The following is a 19833-nucleotide window of genomic DNA, read 5'->3' as shown; positions in this document are numbered from 1 at the left end:
CCATCTGCTGGTCATTTGTTAGTTTAGTAAGTTGGGCCAGTCGCAGTAAAGACAAACACTGCAGAGCGTGTGTTGCTGCACAAAAGCAAACAGAGATGTTCATGTTTGTGAAACATGGTGGCAGTAGCATCATGGTGTAGTGCGTCTCAACAGCAGAGGCAGGAAGAGCTGATGGAGAAGCCAAATAAGTCTGAAGTCCTTTTTCAGGTAAAGTATTTACAATAGACACAACAATCGTCTCAAGGCGGTTTTTATTAAAAGGTAAAACCTACAATAACACATACAGAGAACAACCCAACAATCATATGACCCCTATGAGCAAGCACATTTGGGGATAGTGGGAAGGAAGAACTCCCTTTTGTCAGGAAGAAACCTCCAACAGAACCAGGCTCAGAGAGGGGCAGCCATCTGCCGTGACCAGGGTGCAGGGTGGAAGACAGGACAAAGACATTAATCAATCAATCAATCAATCAATCAATCAATGCAGAGAGGTCTATTAACATCCAGCCCTAACTATATACTTGGCAACAAGGAAAGTTTTAAGCCTAATCTTAAGAGCAGAGATAGTATCTGTCTCCCAAATACAAATTGGAAGCTGGTTCCAAATATGAAGGGCCTGAAAGCTAAAGGCTCTGCCTCACACTCTACTTTTAAATACTCTAGGAACCACAAGCAAGCCCGTAGTCCGAGAGTGAAATGTGATATGGTACTATAGGGTCATTAAGATAAGATGGGGCCTAATTATTCAAGACCTTGTATGTGAGGAACAGGATTGTGAATTCAATTCTGGATTTAACAGGGAGCCAATGAAGGGAAGCCAATATAGGAGAAATATGCTCTCTCTTTCTAGTCCCTGTCAGTACTCTTGCTGCAGCATTTTGGATTAACTGAAGGGTTTTCAGGGAGTTTTTATGGCATCCTGATAATAACGAATTACAGCAGTCCAGCCTAGAAGCAATAAATGCATGAACTAGTTTTTCAGCGTCACTCTGAGACAGGAAATTTCTGATTTTGAATATATTACGCAAATGGAAGAAAGCAGTACTACATATTTTTTAATACGTGCACCGAAGGACATTTCCTGGTCTAAAATGACTCCAAGGTTCCTTGCAGCGTTACTGGAGGCCAAGGTAATGCCATCAAGTGTAAGAATTTGGTTAGATACTATATTTCTAAGATTTTCAGGGCAGAGTATAATAACCTTGGTTTTATCTGAAATTAGAAGCAGAAAATTTGAGGTCATCCAGATCTTTTTGTCTATAAGACATTCCTGCAGTTTAACTAATTGGTGTGTGTTATCTGGCTTCATGGATAGATAAAGCTGGGTGTCATCCACATAGCAGTGAAAATGTATGCTATGCCTTCTGATGATACTACCTAAGGAAGCATGTATAATGTAAACAGAATTGGTTCTAGCACGGAACCCTGTGGAACTCCATAATTAACCTCAGTATGTGAAGAGGACTCTCCATTTACATTAATAAACTGGAGTGTATTAGATATGGTACAACGCAGCGCAGTACTTGTAATACCTACAGCATGCTCTAATCGCTCTAATAGAATATTATGGTCTAGCAGGACAAGCACAGAGATGAGTCCACTGTCAGAGCGCCATAAGAAGATCATTTGTAACCTTCACTAAAGCTGTTTCTGTACTGTACTGTAAATGCCAGGTGGATGCTTCTCACCTGGCACTGACAACTGAGATAAACAGTGAACTGACAGCCTTTCAGAGATAGCGAAAAAGCTCTGGGGCGAATCTGGTCCAGAGTCACTTTCATATCTGAATACACTCACTACAGATGGTAGGTGGCCAGAGTTTTTGAAGTGACTCTGGGATCAAAACATAAAGTACTGAAAACTATTTAACTGACCATTACTTGATTGCATTTGTTTATTTTTTTTAAACAGTAGTGGAAATACGTTGGTCAGCTGCAGCTGTTGTGGGGGGCATTCTAAATTTTGTGTTTTTGATCTCTCTTGTCTGACTAAAACATGTTTGTCCTACATTGGCCACTGTAGTTAGGGTAATGTACTTGAATTGGGGTGGGTAAGAAAGCAGAACTGACAGCTATCTGCTGACATCTAGTGGTTACCGCTTGTTACACATTGTGTAACTTTACAGACCTCACAGCACCATACTATTTTAACAGAGCCCATTGCTCTCAGACTGCAGGAAAGACAGCTTCATCAATTCAGTCATCTGATCTCAACCCAACAGAGCATGCCTTTTAGATTAGATCAGATAAAACTCTATTAATCCCTCGGGTGGGTTCCTCCAGGAAATTCTGTATAATTGCAGTAGAATTTTAGTTTTTGAAGACAAGACTTAAGGCAGAGAGACTCAAGCAACACTGAAAACAGCTACAGTAAAGGCCTGGATGAGCATCTCAAATGAAAGAAAATCCATTTGGTGTCTATTGATTCTAGACTTCAGGCCTTTATTGACTGCAAAGGAATCATCCAAGTACTAAAAACTAACCTTATATTTAAACGGATGTTAGTTTTTCTAGTTATCGTTTATCTCTTGCTGAATTAAATCTGACAGTATGCTGTTCAATAACACCGCAGTAAGAGAGCTGAGTCATGTTGCAAAAATATGTACAACCTTACAACCAAAATATTACCAGACAGACCAACCAGTAAGGTACCTGCGAGGATGCCTTTTGGCCTTTTGGGCCTGCAGAGGCAGTGTGATGCTTTGTAATATTCTGCTAAGAAACCTTGAGTACCAATCTTCATATTGATATTACTTATGTAGGCCCAGTTAGTTTTTTTCCTTTAGCTTATCATCAGACTCTTTAAAAACCAATCTGGTTAAACCCGAACAACTTAAATTCCTCCACTAAGTGGTTTTAGTGAAGTAAACTTTAAAAAGAGACTTGTCAAAGCATTTAATGTGTTGTTGTTAAAACAAACTCAGTAACATGCCAGCAAAGGCAGAAAAGAAGAAGCCAGAAACTATGAGGTAAACAGTGCAGTTTGGTAAACAGTGATTCAAATCTTCTTTGCAGATGTTTATGAGAATGGAATGTTTCAAAGTATGTTGTGCATTTTAGTGCGAAGGACTGGATGTAACTTCTTTCGCTACCAAAGTAAATCCACAGGGACGTGCGAACCCTGCAGCTGTGATTGCGACACCTTGGTCCTGACACACCAACTTCTGCTTTTTGGGTTTATGCTACTTGTGTGTAGTCATTCTTATCACACGTGTTACAAATGCTATAAGGAAGTTAGAAAGTTTTGGACTAAAACTGTGGTAAAAAACGAAGAATTTGGTGTATTACCGCATAACCTTGTGTAATTTCTCATATTTCTGGCTGATGATGCAAGAACTGTTTATGTAATTACTGACAAATTCAGAATGTCTCAGTTACAGGAACCTAGAAAGTAAGGTGTGATCAGTCTGTTATTTTCATTGACCTCACAGAGATTAAATGTGTGACCTTGAATTGGACAAGTGTGGAATTTTCTGACAATGGCCACTTGCAGCTCACACATGAAGCGTCCTGTGGTCATAGTCCTAAGGCCCAACAGTTTCTGCACCTTCTCACAAACGAAGAATTAGTGTCTGACACTCTTCACCTTTCAAATTTCACCTTTCAATGGGCGTCTTTTGATGTTTCTCTAGACAACCAAATACCTGAGAATTAAACAGAACTGCCTTGTTTGTTTAATTTTCTATTGACATAAATGTATACATTTATTATTTAGGTTTTTTTCTCAGTTGCAATAGTGACCTGTTTTGACAATGATATAGGTTAAGTAAATTCAACGCTGAAGAGCTTTTTTTATGTTGATTATGAAAGACATGGGGTTGTATACACAGTGCCCACATATCTTATGATTAACCCAAGTCAAATATCTGGAGATCTGAGAACACCATAGAGTAAAGCAGAAAAATCTACCAGAGGAAAAAGGTACATGAGTTTTACTGCTATGTTTACTTCATTTATCTTTGGTGTAACATAACTGGTAAGATATGATGGATCTTAGTTGTTTTTAAACCCACCACAGGCCCCCCTGAGAGCATCCTCTGCCTTGCTGAAGAAGTTGAGCTGGGGGTTGAAAATAGCCTGATCTGCTTTGTGAATCATTTCTACCCACCTTCCATCAATTTCAGCTAAACCAAAAACGGCCATCCAGTGTCTGAGAGGGTGTCGCTCAGTCGGTATGTTCCCAATAAAGATCAAATCTTCCACCAGTTCTCAACTCTGGTGTTCACCCCGAGCGAGGGCGACATTTACAGCTGCACCGCGGAGCACTGGAGACACCCCAAACAAGACTCTGGGGTAAATATTTAGTCTTATGAATAAAACAAAAATTTTAAAAAAAAGTTTTTACTTTTGTCAGTAATGACAATATTGCAGGTATCTTTTTAATTGTCAAAGGACTTAAAAGAAAAACTAATCAATAATAATAATCAATCTATTATATGCATAAAACTCTCACAAATAAACACAATTAGCTGCACAGTATTAAGATACAAATATCAGACCTGCAGCAGTAATTTTTCTTCATGGTTAATTAAACAAATAATTCAACAAAGCAGCAGCCAGGTGCTGATAATCAAATATATTTGATCCAGTAATCATGAGCAAGTGTGAGCACCTCCATAAAATCTGAGGTTTTGACAGTTTTTTGGTCTCGAGCATTCAGGTGTGTGTGAATACAATGCGAAGAAGAAAAAACATCACCAGTGATCTTAGAGAGGTAATGGCTGCTGCTCGTCAGCCTGGGAAGGATTATAAGATCATTTCAAAACAATCTGAAGTCCATCATTGTGCAGTGAGAAAGACTATAAAATACTGTGACGAGACATTAGGAAAGCTGTGCATAAGCAAACAGCCGCAAACCTCTGAACTGGAGCAACATTGCAAGGATGAATGGACCAAAATTCCTCCACAATGATGTCAGAGACGTATAGTCATACAGGTTGTTCCTCCTAAAGTTGGTTCTGCAAACTATTGAGCCGCTGTGTGTACTTTTGTTTAGTTTTCCATACACGTCTACATTTTGGCTTAATGTTTGTTAAATAAATAATGACACTGTGTAATATGTCACATATTGTTGTTGCTGCTGAGGACCAAGTTATTTTAAACTGAAAGAGGGCGTTACTGCTAGGAATTTACTCCAACTTGAAATACATAACACGATATGCTAGAGTTCTGATTTTGGAACTAAATTCCTTGTTTGCACTGTAATAAATTGTCATAGCAGGGAAATGAAGTAAATTTTGAATACTAATTCATCTCAAGCACAGTTTTTTCTTTTATCATTTACAAAAACCTTCTTTTTTCTTTCCATGATAAAGGCACCACTGCTTGGATATGAAACAGATGTGTTACAGCCTTCCTGTACGTGGTTTAAAAAACAGTTTAAACCAGCTTCAGGTGAAATTTTACATAAGTTTTTACAGTCTGCACAAATCCAGCAGTTAGGGTGAAAATAAATCACACCACATACATACACAGAGCACCACGCCTACTCTTTAAAAAGTTTATTGTTACTCAAGCTGCAGATTCACTTCCTTATGCGAGAAGATCAGATTGATTGCTACTTTCATTCGTGATTTCGTGTTCGTCACCATGCACACTCACAACTTTTTGATACTACCACATGTGCTCTTGATATTTTCAACAGCGGGTAAGTAACTTTAATATAAAAACTGTATTGTTTGTGTTACAACAATACAACAATAATATCATTAGAGAAATAAAAATACAAGCAAACCTTAAACTGGAGCTTTTGTTGTGTGTGAGAAGATAAAAAACATGAGCATTTCCACATCGGCTAATTGTTGGCTTTGTGTTACAGATGCTTACTTTGGTTACGGTGTGGTTCGTTGCCTGTTTACTTCTAAAGATGATGTTGTTTATCTGGCACAAGTCTACTTGAATAAGATGCTTCTGGGCCAGTACAACAGCTCTTTGGGGAAATATGTCGGCTACACAGAGAAAACTAAAGAAATTGCAGATAATCTCAACAAAAACAAAGGTTTCCTGGAACATGAGAAAAAGAACAAAGAGAAGTGCAGAACTAACATCCCACTCGTGTTGGACATTCTTTCAAGACCAGGTGAGCACAGATGAAACTCTAATGATGTTTTAGGGTTCAGCAGCCTGCTCACTCTGGGCTCTCTTTAGAAACAACTTGGTTCTTTAGAGCGGCTTTTCTGGAAACGTTTTTAGAACTTTATGAGCAAATGATTGCAGGAATCTGTTCATCAAGTGTGCTGAACGAAGTGTTCAGATCATTTCCTTAGTGAAAAGCATTCATGTATCATCGTAGAAACACCTGCAATGGGTTTTTTTTAGAATCAGGACAACATACGCGGCAAAATGCAGCTCCTGAAACTCTTCATCTGTTCCACTGTTACAAATGTCTGACTGTAATCTAAATAATTACAGAAACTTAGTGTTATTGGTCCAGTATCAGTGTATTAACTGACGATATTTCATTTTATATTAAATAGTTCTGTCTATTCTTTCGTCCAGTGAAGCCCAGTGTCAGGCTGAGGTTAGTTGAGTCAGCAGACAGCAAACATCCAGGCTTGTTCATGTGCAGCGCGTACAACTTTTATCCCAAACAAATCAAACTGACGTGGCTGAGGGACGGAAAGGAGGCAACATCTAATGTGACGTCCACTGATGAACTACCCAACGGAAACTGGCTCTACCAGATTCACTCCTACATCGAGATTTCATCAAAACCTGGAGAGAAAATCAGCTGCGTGGTGGAGCATGCCAGCCTCACAGAGCCCAAGGTTATTGACTGGGGTAAGAGAGTGATTGGAGGAAAGTTTATCAGTAGACCTCATATTGGTGTTATCCTTCTAGTATAAGACATATTAAATAAGTGTGTACATCTAACACAATGATGAATGTGTTTTTAGTGCCAATAACTGAAGCAGGGAAGAATAAGATTGCTGTTGGTGCAGCAGGGCTGCTGCTGGGTTTGGTGTTTCCAATTATTGGAGTAATTTTCTACAAGAGGAAGACCACAGGTGAGACACATCACCAAAAATAACCTCGAACGACAAAATCTGAAACTGTAACTTGGGTAATTGCATTAGTTAATGTAAGCAGTGTGCTGATTATTCCCCATTTTACTCTAACAGTCATTATTCCCACTTATAACTCTGTCGCGGTTACCGTAGCAGCTGCAGTTTTACTTTAACGTCTTAACATATTAACAGAAAATGTCTGCAATCTAAAATGAACAAATTTCAACTCTGTTGATTTTTATTTATTCTACAGGCCTATCTGACTGAAATAATGGAAAAAATGAGGTTCAAGGTGGATTAAATGCCCTGCAACAGGCTGGTGACCTCTCCAGGTACCCTACCTCTCACCCCGTGACACCTGGGCTCCAGCCCCACCACCACTCTGAAGTAGTTAAGCAATGGAAGGATGGAGATTAAATCAGACTTTTACACTCAGATTGAAATGCATAAAATTATTTATGTTTTTTTTTTTTTTTAAATAATTTTAATGACTGAACATTGTGAATTTGTGAGTTAATAAAAGATGTCCTTACTTTGGCCACTGAAGTTGGTCAGTTAAAAAATATTCAGGAAGAAAACAGATGAAGTTTGTGACTTGTTGTTATTGTTATTCATAATCTCATATGCTGTGGCTTACACTAGTGTTAAACGAGTGAGGTGAAGTTTCAGGGAAAAGTTAACAGTTGTGACTTTTATGAACCATCACTATAAATTAAAAAAGGCAAGTTGAACTTTTATATTTGCATTTATATTATATTTATATAGTTCATTAATTTATGTAGATGTCCCTGTGCTGTAAATGTTCTTGTCAGTGACGTCGCTGTATTGAAAGTCTGCAACCATTTTCACTTAGATGAAATGATAGTGACTACAAATTTAAATATTTATATATTTTTCTACATTCAGTCATTCTGACAAGTTGTAAAAATCAAGTAGTGTTATCATGTCACGTCATGATAACACCAGCTGGACATGTCACCAAACAGGACGAACCCTGTTAGCATGTGCCATCTAACGAATAAAAACAAAAATAATGAGCTCCAGATTAAATTTAAGGCAAGCTATAAAGAAGCGGTGTGTCTGTAATGAATGCTGACATTGAGTTTATACAGGTTACAATGAGACGCTGTAAGAACAGCCTTTCTCTAAGCTCATACTTATAACTCATATACTTCTCTTGCAAACAAATATGCTAACTGGCTACTTTTTGAGTCAAATGTGAGGCTATCTTTGTCACACAGAAAACCATTACTGCTAGAAGTTCTTCTTTATAAGCTTTTGTACTTGCTATGTATTTGGTTTTGGCTTAGTTAAAACCTCCTGAGACCCAGTAATTCATTTTTGTGCACTGTAGTACACATTTAGTTTTTGCTTGTATCACTCACACTCTACATGCCACTCTGCTGAGTCCTGATGTTTCTTAGAGAGGACAACAGTACCTTTAAAATGATGTCACATGTGTGGGGGTGTGGCCTTCCCAACTCTCTTTTTCCTACCTTTCAAAATGGCTGTCATGCCCACAAGCACATTTTATGGAAGAAAGAAATGCAAGCATGATATCTACATTTAAAATATTTTTTAAACTCAGATTTGGATTAATTTTCAAAAATAAACATCTAGTAAGTAATTTGAGGTGGTTTTCAGATCTAAGCTTATTTAGGTTCACAGAGGAAATGACTAATTTATTGATGTGTACTCTAGTGCACGTCAGGACTTTGTACTTAAATTTGCTTCACTTTTTTCTAGTAGACAACTCTTTGACAGAGGCAGAAAGAATTCTTAACACAATCATTGAGGGAGATTCAGACATAGATCTTTCAGAAGATGAGAGTCATATGAGCCAGATAGGAAAGGGTGAGAACCCAGGAGGAGCCCGACAAAGATTATCAAGATGCAGGGGCAGATGTAATGGAGAACGACACAGGGTCAGCTGAAATCTGCCGTCATCCTATCTGGTCCAAAACCAGCATGTAGGACAATCAGGAATTTTTGATTTTGACAGAAAAAAGTATGGGTAACATGCAGAAATGTTTCCAGTAAATTGATTTAACTTATAGTTCACTTACAACACATTTACACTATGATTATATCGGATATTGGAGTATCTAAATTTTATTTTGCTAAATAATTTTCCATTATCTTAGGTTTATGCCTTTGTTGGAAGAATGCAGAATTGGAGATGATGGTACCGTAATGACACTTAATGACTGGAGCCCACAGCAGTATTTCCAGCAGTACATTGACAAAAAACTAATTCAGGACTTGTCCTTGTTGACCAAACAGCGTATGGTACGGGATTCAGGGTGTAGTTTAAACACAACACCAGAAGAAATCAATAGCTTTTTAGGAATCTCAGTGTACATTGCATGCCTTGGATATCCAAAAATTAGAATGTACTGGGCTGCCAAAACAAGAGTCGCAGTTATAGCTGATTCCATGACATGTGGTCATTTCTACAAGATCAGGTCTTCGCTGAAAGTAGTTGATGATCTGCCAGAAAATTTTTTTTTTTTAAAAGGATCTCCTGGGGAAAGTCAGACCACTTCTAAAGAGAGTCCTTCAAGGTTGCCTCAATCTGCCCAGGCCAACAAAGGTCTTTATGATGAACGTTCCATTCACTGGCCGTCCCAATTCACAAGTCCCAAGACCTGCAGTGGTTGCAGAATATAATATCGACATGGGAGGGGTTGACCTATCTGATCGCATGCTCAGCTTCTACAGAATATCTAGTCGGACCAAAAAGTGGACTGTTCGCACCACACTTTATTTCATTGATTTGGCCATCATCAACTCCTGGCTTCAGTACCAACATAATAGCGAGGACATGCAACGACCTCAAAAGAACTCCCAGTACCTGGAGTTCAAGTGCCTCTTGGCTGATGAAATGATAAACAAGGGACAAACATGTGAACAAGACCTGAATAATACCAGTGATGTAGAGTTTTTGCAATGTGTTTTTTACCAACCCAACACTCGATTTATATGGAAAAAATCAAAATCAAAATACTTTTTTTCCCCTGTTCCCAGTTCGTCATCCAGCAGGCTTTATCTCATAATTAAGCTGAGATCTTTGATATGAGCAACAAAATGTTTTATGAGATTTTCTGTTCCTCAGTTGTGGTGAGTGCGGTGTGCTTTACTGTGGTCTGCTGGGGGAGCAGCGTCAGAGCTGATAGACCCAACAGACTTAATAAACGGATCAGGAAAGTCCGCTCTGTGATTGGCTGATCACTGAACAAACTGTTATCGATCACGGATAATCACAGGTACATGTTTCACATTTTTCACATGTAGTAACTTGTGGTATCAAATATCACAACAGCCTGAGGGCAACACATCTGTCCATCGAAGAGTCAACTGTTCTCACATGTTAACGGTTTATTTTAACCCCACACCCTTATTTATTTAGTTATTTGTTCTCTCTGTTTGGACTGAATAGAGTCACACGTATCCACATAATGCACATCCACATAACCACACAACTCATTCTTACTCACAGACACACAAAAACACACCAACTTTAATTAAATATGAAACATGTAGTATTGCATTGTATTCTAATGAGTTACATAATATTTTGCTAATTTAAGTACTGTAGCTAATCTAACTGCTGTAACAGAGGAGTTTCATAGCCCTGTGATAAATAAATATCCTATCTTAGTGTCAGGAGTGTTGTCTCTAAACGCAGTATATATCTATAATCTGTTGTCTGTGAACGCAGTATATATCAGTATATATCTTTATTTGCTTGAAACTTCTGTCCAAAGTGCGCTCTAGTGCGTCACATGTCTGTAAGACTGCGCAGAGGGCTTCAGGACCCACAGTCCCCTAATGCGCCTGCGGTCTGTGAAACGATGAGCCGCTTCGGGTTTTATTTTATTTTTCTCTTCTTGTTGATCAAAAGCCCGAGTCTGATTCTCTTCCTGTGTTTCGCCATTTATGTTTACATCCACTACCGGACGCGATAAAAAAAAAATGAGTGGAGGGAGAAATAAAGACTGAAAGTGATGAGGGCTGCAGATAAACAACAAACAGCGTCACGGCTCTCTCGTCCTTGTCACTGCACCTGCAGTGATGGACTGTGCTGTTCCCGTTCCGGAGGTCGAGCCGAGAAGCATCACCAAAACACCGGAGCGGTTACGTTACCGAGCAGCGATAAGACGCAGGAGATGCTTGATAAGAGCCTCTTATAAGCTCAGATAGGGAACCAGGCGGAGGGTTCGTGAAGGCAGTCTGCTCATGAGCACCAGAGAAGGAGCCACACCAGCGGGTAAGGCTGATAGAAGTCCCTATCTACACAGTTTGCTTACGGTAGCTCGATGGAGACTTTGTCTTTTTTTTTCTTTAAAAAAAAAAAAAAAAAAAATACTGTATTCTTCTAGTTCACTTTGTTCTGCTCCACCTGAACAGGTGGTGTTAAATAAATACACGGGAGTAGGTTTGGCTTTATGGGGGGGGGTATCATGAAGAGGTTTGAGGATCCTTCCCCCAAAAGTTTGTGCATCTAAACCCAATCTCCTCAATTCTGGTGAATTTTATTATAAAGCATTTGTATTATGTTTGGAATTTCAGCAATTTTTATGCAAAAAACCCCCCTTTTTTTAAAAAAAAAAAATCACGTTTAATTGGCCACCCTTGTCTGTTACTCAACATTGTATTTGTTTCATTATTACTAAAAATATGCTTTAAGCTATTTAAATGTTTAAATACTATATTTACATATAAAAACTGTAGCTGTCATAAATAATTATCAAATAATTTCCAACAAGAAATCCAAGCGTATAATGTTGAAATACAGCTTCCTAGTATCCCCTGCTACACCAATGTTCCAATTCCTGTAAAAACTATACAAAGTTACCAGGAAAGTAGATTAAAACAGAGAAATTCATGATAGAAACACTAAATTTATCACAACAGCGATGGTGTGCGTTGTGCAGTGTTATCTCTACGCTTCAAAGATAAATTCAATTCTTTTTTTATTTATCACAGCTCAGATGTGATTTGGCAGGTTTTCTAACACATATATGCATCGCTGGACACATTTGAACTATTTGTATATTTTCATGCCAAACTGCTTTGGACTTGTACTCCTCTGTCTATCCAGCTTTATTTTCGCAGTTGACATTTTCAACAACAGAAAAATGTTCGCCTTTCTTGTGTCATCCTGTACTTGTCAAGTCTTTGATTCTGTTAGTGATTCAATTTTTTATCATATTTTATTGTAATTTTATTGTATTCTAATGACTGCATATCTAAGGTTTAATATTAAGTCGCACTTTGTTTTTTTTGTTGTTCTCCATAGTTCACCTCTGACAACACACAGGAGTGACCCTGCCATTTGCACTGATGGGTCTGAGTCTGTCACGTTGGTTTTACAGCAGGACAGCCGACAGGCCTCCCTTTTCGTCATCAGCGTTCCTCCCACTGGCTGTCCCAACCTCCTCTCGCCTTGCGATTACGCTGAACTCTCCTCCAGTTTCCCCAGGAGACAGTCATTCACATTGGAGCACAGTCCACCGCTCTCTTCACTTCCAGCTGTCCCCTGCAAACAGGGAAGCGACCCGCTCACCCGCTGAGCTTAGCAGCGATGGCGTGAGGGCGGAGATAGGAGTGAAGAGTGGGCTTCATGTCTGGGAGGTGGTGTGGAGGCCTGAACACAGAGGGACTCATGCCGTTGTGGGCATTTCGAGGCAGGACTGTCCCCTGCAGTCTTCAGGGTACAATGTGCTGGTGGGGGCAGACTCACAGTCCTGGGGATGGGAGCTCAAAACCAATCAGCTCTGGCATGGTGGGCAAACTCTGAAGCTTTACCCAGAAAATGGGAGTAGGAGGAGGAGTCACTCTGAGGTGGCAGCTGATTCAAAGTCACAGTCCTCCTCTTCATCAAACGCAAAGATGGCACAAACACCTCTCCTCATTCCTGAGCGTGTCCTGCTGGTTCTGGATGCCGATGCCGGGACTCTGGGGTTTGTTGTCAATGGGAGCTTCCTTGGCGTAGCTTTTAAGGACCTCCCTCGAGATGTGGAGCTGTTCCCAGCAGTGAGCAGTGTGAGAGGAGGAGCCTGCATTCGACTGCGCTACCTGAATGGTTCTACACGTGAGTGCCTCATTTATTTATTTGTCTTTGTACGAAGAAATATAAAGATAAAACACAGCCTTATACTAAACTATGTTGTTTCTGGCTTGTTCTCAGGAGATCCTCCATCCCTCATGGCTTTATGCATACTGTCGATTCGTCAGAATTTAGGACAGAAGAGGTTAAAACATACGGACAAATTGCCTCTACCCCCTTTTCTCCAGCGCTGTCTGGCTCCCAGTCATTAATCTTCCACGCAATCTTTGTCACACAGAAAACCATTACTGCTAGAAGTTCTTCTTTATAAGCTTTTGTACTTGCTATGTATTTGGTTTTGGCTTAGTTAAAACCTCCTGAGACCCAGTAATTCATTTTTGTGCACTGTAGTACACATTTAGTTTTTGCTTGTATCACTCACACTCTACATGCCACTCTGCTGAGTCCTGATGTTTCTTAGAGAGACAACAGTACCTTTAAAATGATGTCACATGTGTGGGGTGTGGCCTTCCCAACTCTCTTTTTCCTACCTTTCAAAATGGCTGTCATGCCCACAAGCACATTTATGGAAGAAAGAAATGCAAGCATGATATCTACATTTAAAATATTTTTAAACTCAGATTTGGATTAATTTTCAAAAATAAACATCTAGTAAGTAATTTGAGGTGGTTTTCAGATCTAAGCTTATTTAGGTTCACAGAGGAAATGACTAATTTATTGATGTGTACTCTAGTGCACGTCAGGACTTTGTACTTAAATTTGCTTCACTTTTTCTAGTAGACAACTCTTTGACAGAGGCAGAAAAGAATTCTTAACACAATCATTGAGGGAGATTCAGACATAGATCTTTCAGAAGATGAGAGTCATATGAGCCAGATAGGAAAGGGTGAGAACCCAGGAGGAGCCCGACAAAGATTATCAAGATGCAGGGGCAGATGTAATGGAGAACGACACAGGGTCAGCTGAAATCTGCCGTCATCCTATCTGGTCCAAAACCAGCATGTAGGACAATCAGGAATTTTGATTTTGACAGAAAAAGTATGGGTAACATGCAGAAATGTTTCCAGTAAATTGATTTAACTTATAGTTCACTTACAACACATTTACACTATGATTATATCGGATATTGGAGTATCTAAATTTTATTTTGCTAAATAATTTTCCATTATCTTAGGTTTATGCCTTTGTTGGAAGAATGCAGAATTGGAGATGATGGTACCGTAATGACACTTAATGACTGGAGCCCACAGCAGTATTTCCAGCAGTACATTGACAAAAACTAATTCAGGACTTGTCCTTGTTGACCAAACAGCGTGGTGCGGGATTCAGGGTGTAGTTTAAACACAACACCAGAAGAAATCAATAGCTTTTAGGAATCTCAGTGTACATTGCATGCCTTGGATATCCAAAAATTAGAATGTACTGGGCTGCCAAAACAAGAGTCGCAGTTATAGCTGATTCCATGACATGTGGTCATTTCTACAAGATCAGGTCTTCGCTGAAAGTAGTTGATGATCTGCCAGAAAATTTTTTTTTAAAAAGGATCTCCTGGGGAAAGTCAGACCACTTCTAAAGAGAGTCCTTCAAGGTTGCCTCAATCTGCCCAGGCCAACAAAGGTCTTTATGATGAACGTTCCATTCACTGGCCGTCCCAATTCACAAGTCCCAAGACCTGCAGTGGTTGCAGAATATAATATCGACATGGGAGGGGTTGACCTATCTGATCGCATGCTCAGCTTCTACAGAATATCTAGTCGGACCAAAAAGTGGACTGTTCGCACCACACTTTATTTCATTGATTTGGCCATCATCAACTCCTGGCTTCAGTACCAACATAATAGCGAGGACATGCAACGACCTCAAAAGAACTCCCAGTACCTGGAGTTCAAGTGCCTCTTGGCTGATGAAATGATAAACAAGGGACAAACATGTGAACAAGACCTGAATAATACCAGTGATGTAGAGTTTTTGCAATGTGTTTTTACCAACCCAACACTCGATTTATATGGAAAAATCAAAATCAAAATACTTTTTTTTCCTGTTCCCAGTTCGTCATCCAGCAGGCTTTATCTCATAATTAAGCTGAGATCTTTGATATGAGCAACAAAATGTTTTATGAGATTTTCTGTTCCTCAGTTGTGGTGAGTGCGGTGTGCTTTACTGTGGTCTGCTGGGGAGCAGCGTCAGAGCTGATAGACCCAACAGACTTAATAAACGGATCAGGAAAGTCCGCTCTGTGATTGGCTGATCACTGAACAAACTGTTATCGATCACGGATAATCACAGGTACATGTTTCACATTTTTCACATGTAGTAACTTGTGGTATCAAATATCACAACAGCCTGAGGGCAACACATCTGTCCATCGAAGAGTCAACTGTTCTCACATGTTAACGGTTTATTTTAACCCCACACCTTATTTATTTAGTTATTTGTTCTCTCTGTTTGGACTGAATAGAGTCACACGTATCCACATAATGCACATCCACATAACCACACAACTCATTCTTACTCACAGACACACAAAAACACACCAACTTTAATTAAATATGAAACATGTAGTATTGCATTGTATTCTAATGAGTTACATAATATTTTGCTAATTTAAGTACTGTAGCTAATCTAACTGCTGTAACAGAGGAGTTTCATAGCCCTGTGATAAATAAATATCCTATCTTAGTGTCAGGAGTGTTGTCTCTAAACGCAGTATATATCTATAATCTGTTGTCTGTGAACGCAGTATATATCAGTATATATCTTTATTTGCTTGAAACTTCTGTCCAAAGTGCGCTCTAGTGCGTCACATGTCTGTAAGACTGCGCAGAGGGCTTCAGGACCCACAGTCCCCTAATGCGCCTGCGGTCTGTGAAACGATGAGCCGCTTCGGGTTTTATTTTATTTTTCTCTTCTTGTTGATCAAAAGCCCGAGTCTGATTCTCTTCCTGTGTTTCGCCATTTATGTTTACATCCACTACCGGACGCGATAAAAAAAAAAAATGAGTGGAGTGGAGGGAGAAATAAAGACTGAAAGTGATGAGGGCTGCAGATAAACAACAAACAACGTCACGGCTCTCTCGTCCTTGTCACTGCACCTGCAGTGATGGACTGTGCTGTTCCGTTCCGGAGGTCGAGCCGAGAAGCATCACCAAAACACCGGAGCGGTTACGTTACCGAGCAGCGATAAGACGCAGGAGATGCTTGATAAGAGCCTCTTATAAGCTCAGATAGGGAACCAGGCGGAGGGTTCGTGAAGGCAGTCTGCTCATGAGCACCAGAGAAGGAGCCACACCAGCGGGTAAGGCTGATAGAAGTCCCTATCTACACAGTTTGCTTACGGTAGCTCGATGGAGACTTTGTCTTTTTTTTCTTTAAAAAAAAAAAAAAAAAAAATACTGTATTCTTCTAGTTCACTTTGTTCTGCTCCACCTGAACAGGTGGTGTTAAATAAATACACGGGAGTAGGTTTGGCTTTATGGGGGTATCATGAAGAGGTTTGAGGATCCTTCCCCAAAAGTTTGTGCATCTAAACCCAATCTCCTCAATTCTGGTGAATTTTATTATAGAGCATTTGTATTATGTTTGGAATTTCAGCAATTTTATGCAAAAACCCCCTTTTTTTAAAAAAAAATCACGTTTAATTGGCCACCCTTGTCTGTTACTCAACATTGTATTTGTTTCATTATTACTAAAAATATGCTTTAAGCTATTTAAATGTTTAAATACTATATTTACATATAAAAACTGTAGCTGTCATAAATAATTATCAAATAATTTCCAACAAGAAATCCAAGCGTATAATGTTGAAATACAGCTTCCTAGTATCCCCTGCTACACCAATGTTCCAATTCCTGTAAAAACTATACAAAGTTACCAGGAAAGTAGATTAAAACAGAGAAATTCATGATAGAAACACTAAATTTATCACAACAGCGATGGTGTGCGTTGTGCAGTGTTATCTCTACGCTTCAAAGATAAATTCAATTCTTTTTTATTTATCACAGCTCAGATGTGATTTGGCAGGTTTTCTAACACATATATGCATCGCTGGACACATTTGAACTATTTGTATATTTTCATGCCAAACTGCTTTGGACTTGTACTCCTCTGTCTATCCAGCTTTATTTTCGCAGTTGACATTTTCAACAACAGAAAAATGTTCGCCTTTCTTGTGTCATCCTGTACTTGTCAAGTCTTTGATTCTGTTAGTGATTCAATTTTTTATCATATTTTATTGTAATTTTATTGTATTCTAATGACTGCATATCTAAGGTTTAATATTAAGTCACACTTTGTTTTTTTTGTTGTTCTCCATAGTTCACCTCTGACAACACACAGGAGTGACCCTGCCATTTGCACTGATGGGTCTGAGTCTGTCACGTTGGTTTTACAGCAGGACAGCCGACAGGCCTCCTTTTTAAATCATCAGCGTTCCTCCCACTGGCTGTCCCAACCTCCTCTCGCCTTGCGATTACGCTGAACTCTCCTCCAGTTTCCCCAGGAGACAGTCATTCACATTGGAGCACAGTCCACCGCTCTCTTCACTTCCAGCTGTCCCCCTGCAAACAGGAAGCGACCCGCTCACCCGCTGAGCTTAGCAGCGATGGCGTGAGGGCGGAGATAGGAGTGAAGAGTGGGCTTCATGTCTGGGAGGTGGTGTGGAGGCCTGAACACAGAGGGACTCATGCCGTTGTGGGCATTTCGAGGCAGGACTGTCCCCTGCAGTCTTCAGGGTACAATGTGCTGGTGGGGGCAGACTCACAGTCCTGGGGATGGGAGCTCAAAACCAATCAGCTCTGGCATGGTGGGCAAACTCTGAAGCTTTACCCAGAAAATGGGAGTAGGAGGAGGAGTCACTCTGAGGTGGCAGCTGATTCAAAGTCACAGTCCTCCTCTTCATCAAACGCAAAGATGGCACAAACACCTCTCCTCATTCCTGAGCGTGTCCTGCTGGTTCTGGATGCCGATGCCGGGACTCTGGGGTTTGTTGTCAATGGGAGCTTCCTTGGCGTAGCTTTTAAGGACCTCCCTCGAGATGTGGAGCTGTTCCCAGCAGTGAGCAGTGTGAGAGGAGGAGCCTGCATTCGACTGCGCTACCTGAATGGTTCTACACGTGAGTGCCTCATTTATTTATTTGTCTTTGTACGAAGAAATATAAAGATAAAACACAGCCTTATACTAAACTATGTTGTTTCTGGCTTGTTCTCAGGAGATCCTCCATCCCTCATGGCTTTATGCATACTGTCGATTCGTCAGAATTTAGGACAGAAGAGGTTAAAACATACGGACAAATTGCCTCTACCCCCTTTTCTCCAGCGCTGTCTGGCTCCCAGTCATTAATCTTCCACGCAAACGGACATGATGGATACTTTTGTCAGTTACTGCAGTTTACCAAGGATCCATGCCCTTTTCTATGAAATACTGATGTAAATTCTGTAAATCTTACATTATATGCACAAGTATAATTATTTTTATCTTATTTACTACAAATGTGTATGTTTATAGATGTTTTGTAATATTTTTTAAAAGAAATTTGGGGGATTTAGGGCAGTTCTGTTTGGTACAGGTCTGGTTTCTTCTTTTGTGCATCTAATAAATGAGCTGTTACAAGTGATTTTTATACTTTTCCTGTCCTTTCACAAACCACAAGGATGGCTTAGCAGAGGTATAGAGGGTTTTGACAATACAGCTTACATCCAATAAGGATTATAAAATTATTTGTATGAAAATACTTATGTAATGTTTTCAACCAGCATAAGAAGCCAAGTACAGTGGCAGGATAGATATATACTTACATTTGTCTCATATACAGGTGTACTCATATTATTCCTGCATACTGGTACATGCCCATGCTTCCAAACATTTGTTTGTAGTTGTAATTTAGGTTATATTGTTACATTAGCAATAGTACATCCTCTTTAATTCTAAGGCTTTATCAATCAGGACATACCAGGTTCTAATATATTTTAAATACAACTTTAAAAACAACAGCACATAATATTTTATATCACGTCATTACGTAACAAAAACTAGACCACAATGTAGAAGCAATGTGTGAAAAACTAAGCACAGCCCACGATTCCGTTTCTTATAAAACCACCTTTAGCAGCAATAACTTGAAGTAACGGTTTTCTATATTACTTCATCAGTCTCTCGCATCATTCTGGATGAATTTGGGAACTTACAGCATTGCATCAGAGCTCAAGCTCCCCTAAGGTCCCAGCACAGCATCTGAATCAGGTTTTTTGATCTGATCTTGGGGTTAATTTCCTGGGACATCAAGTCCTGTGACGATTGGCAACTATTTTCAGTGTTTTCCATTTGTGAATAATCTTCCTCACTGTAGAATAATGGAGTTTAGATTGTTTGGAAATTACCTTATAACCCGCCCCACATTGATGGGCAGCACCAGTTACTTCTTTAAGATGATTGCTGATGTTTTTTCTCCTTGACATTGTGCTAACACACACTGTAATGATCCAGGCCAAGAAACTGCCAAAAAAATTAAGCGCTCTCACACTTACTGATGATCAGTTAATTAGTCACCTGGCTGCTTTGTAATTATTTTTTCACGCACGTCTTTATTTTGGCTTCGTTTTTGTTAAATAAATAATCAAACAGTGTAATATGTTGTGTTGTTGCTCACCTGCTAAGAACCAGATGCTCACTCTGCAGGTGGCAGACAAACAACTAGAAGTTTGCTAATTCTGCTGATCGATGCTTGAATGCAGGACATTTTTAAATCCTTAGTATCATA

At 39.6% G+C, this 19833-nt stretch overlaps 3 protein-coding genes across 3 annotated transcripts; all 3 read left to right on the top strand.

Moving 5' to 3' along the window:
- The first annotated feature begins 5542 nt into the window (after positions 1 to 5542).
- On the top strand, positions 5543 to 7836 carry LOC116331353 (DLA class II histocompatibility antigen, DR-1 beta chain-like). Its single transcript, XM_039619028.1, has 5 exons — positions 5543 to 5646; positions 5818 to 6078; positions 6498 to 6779; positions 6896 to 7006; positions 7260 to 7836. Exons 1-5 carry the CDS (start codon positions 5589 to 5591, stop codon positions 7271 to 7273), a joined length of 726 nt encoding a protein of 241 aa, XP_039474962.1. The 5' UTR covers positions 5543 to 5588; the 3' UTR covers positions 7274 to 7836.
- A 4720-nt stretch (positions 7837 to 12556) lies between these two features.
- LOC120442649 (SPRY domain-containing SOCS box protein 1-like) lies at positions 12557 to 13530 on the top strand (the record flags this gene model as incomplete). Its single annotated transcript, XM_039619528.1, has 2 exons — positions 12557 to 13103; positions 13200 to 13530. Coding segments are annotated over 2 exons (678 nt in total), but the record flags the coding sequence as incomplete, so codon positions are not given.
- A 3971-nt stretch (positions 13531 to 17501) lies between these two features.
- On the top strand, positions 17502 to 18671 carry LOC116331317 (SPRY domain-containing SOCS box protein 1-like; the record flags this gene model as incomplete). Its single annotated transcript, XM_031753954.2, has 2 exons — positions 17502 to 18189; positions 18286 to 18671. Coding segments are annotated over 2 exons (819 nt in total), but the record flags the coding sequence as incomplete, so codon positions are not given.
- Between the last annotated feature and the right edge of the window lie 1162 nt (positions 18672 to 19833).

The sequence above is a fragment of the Oreochromis aureus genome, linkage group 11 (assembly GCF_013358895.1).
Source record: "Oreochromis aureus strain Israel breed Guangdong linkage group 11, ZZ_aureus, whole genome shotgun sequence".
Taxonomy (NCBI): domain Eukaryota; kingdom Metazoa; phylum Chordata; class Actinopteri; order Cichliformes; family Cichlidae; genus Oreochromis; species Oreochromis aureus.
Note: the sequence above shows the minus strand (reverse complement) of the source record. Positions and strands in the feature narration are given on the sequence as shown.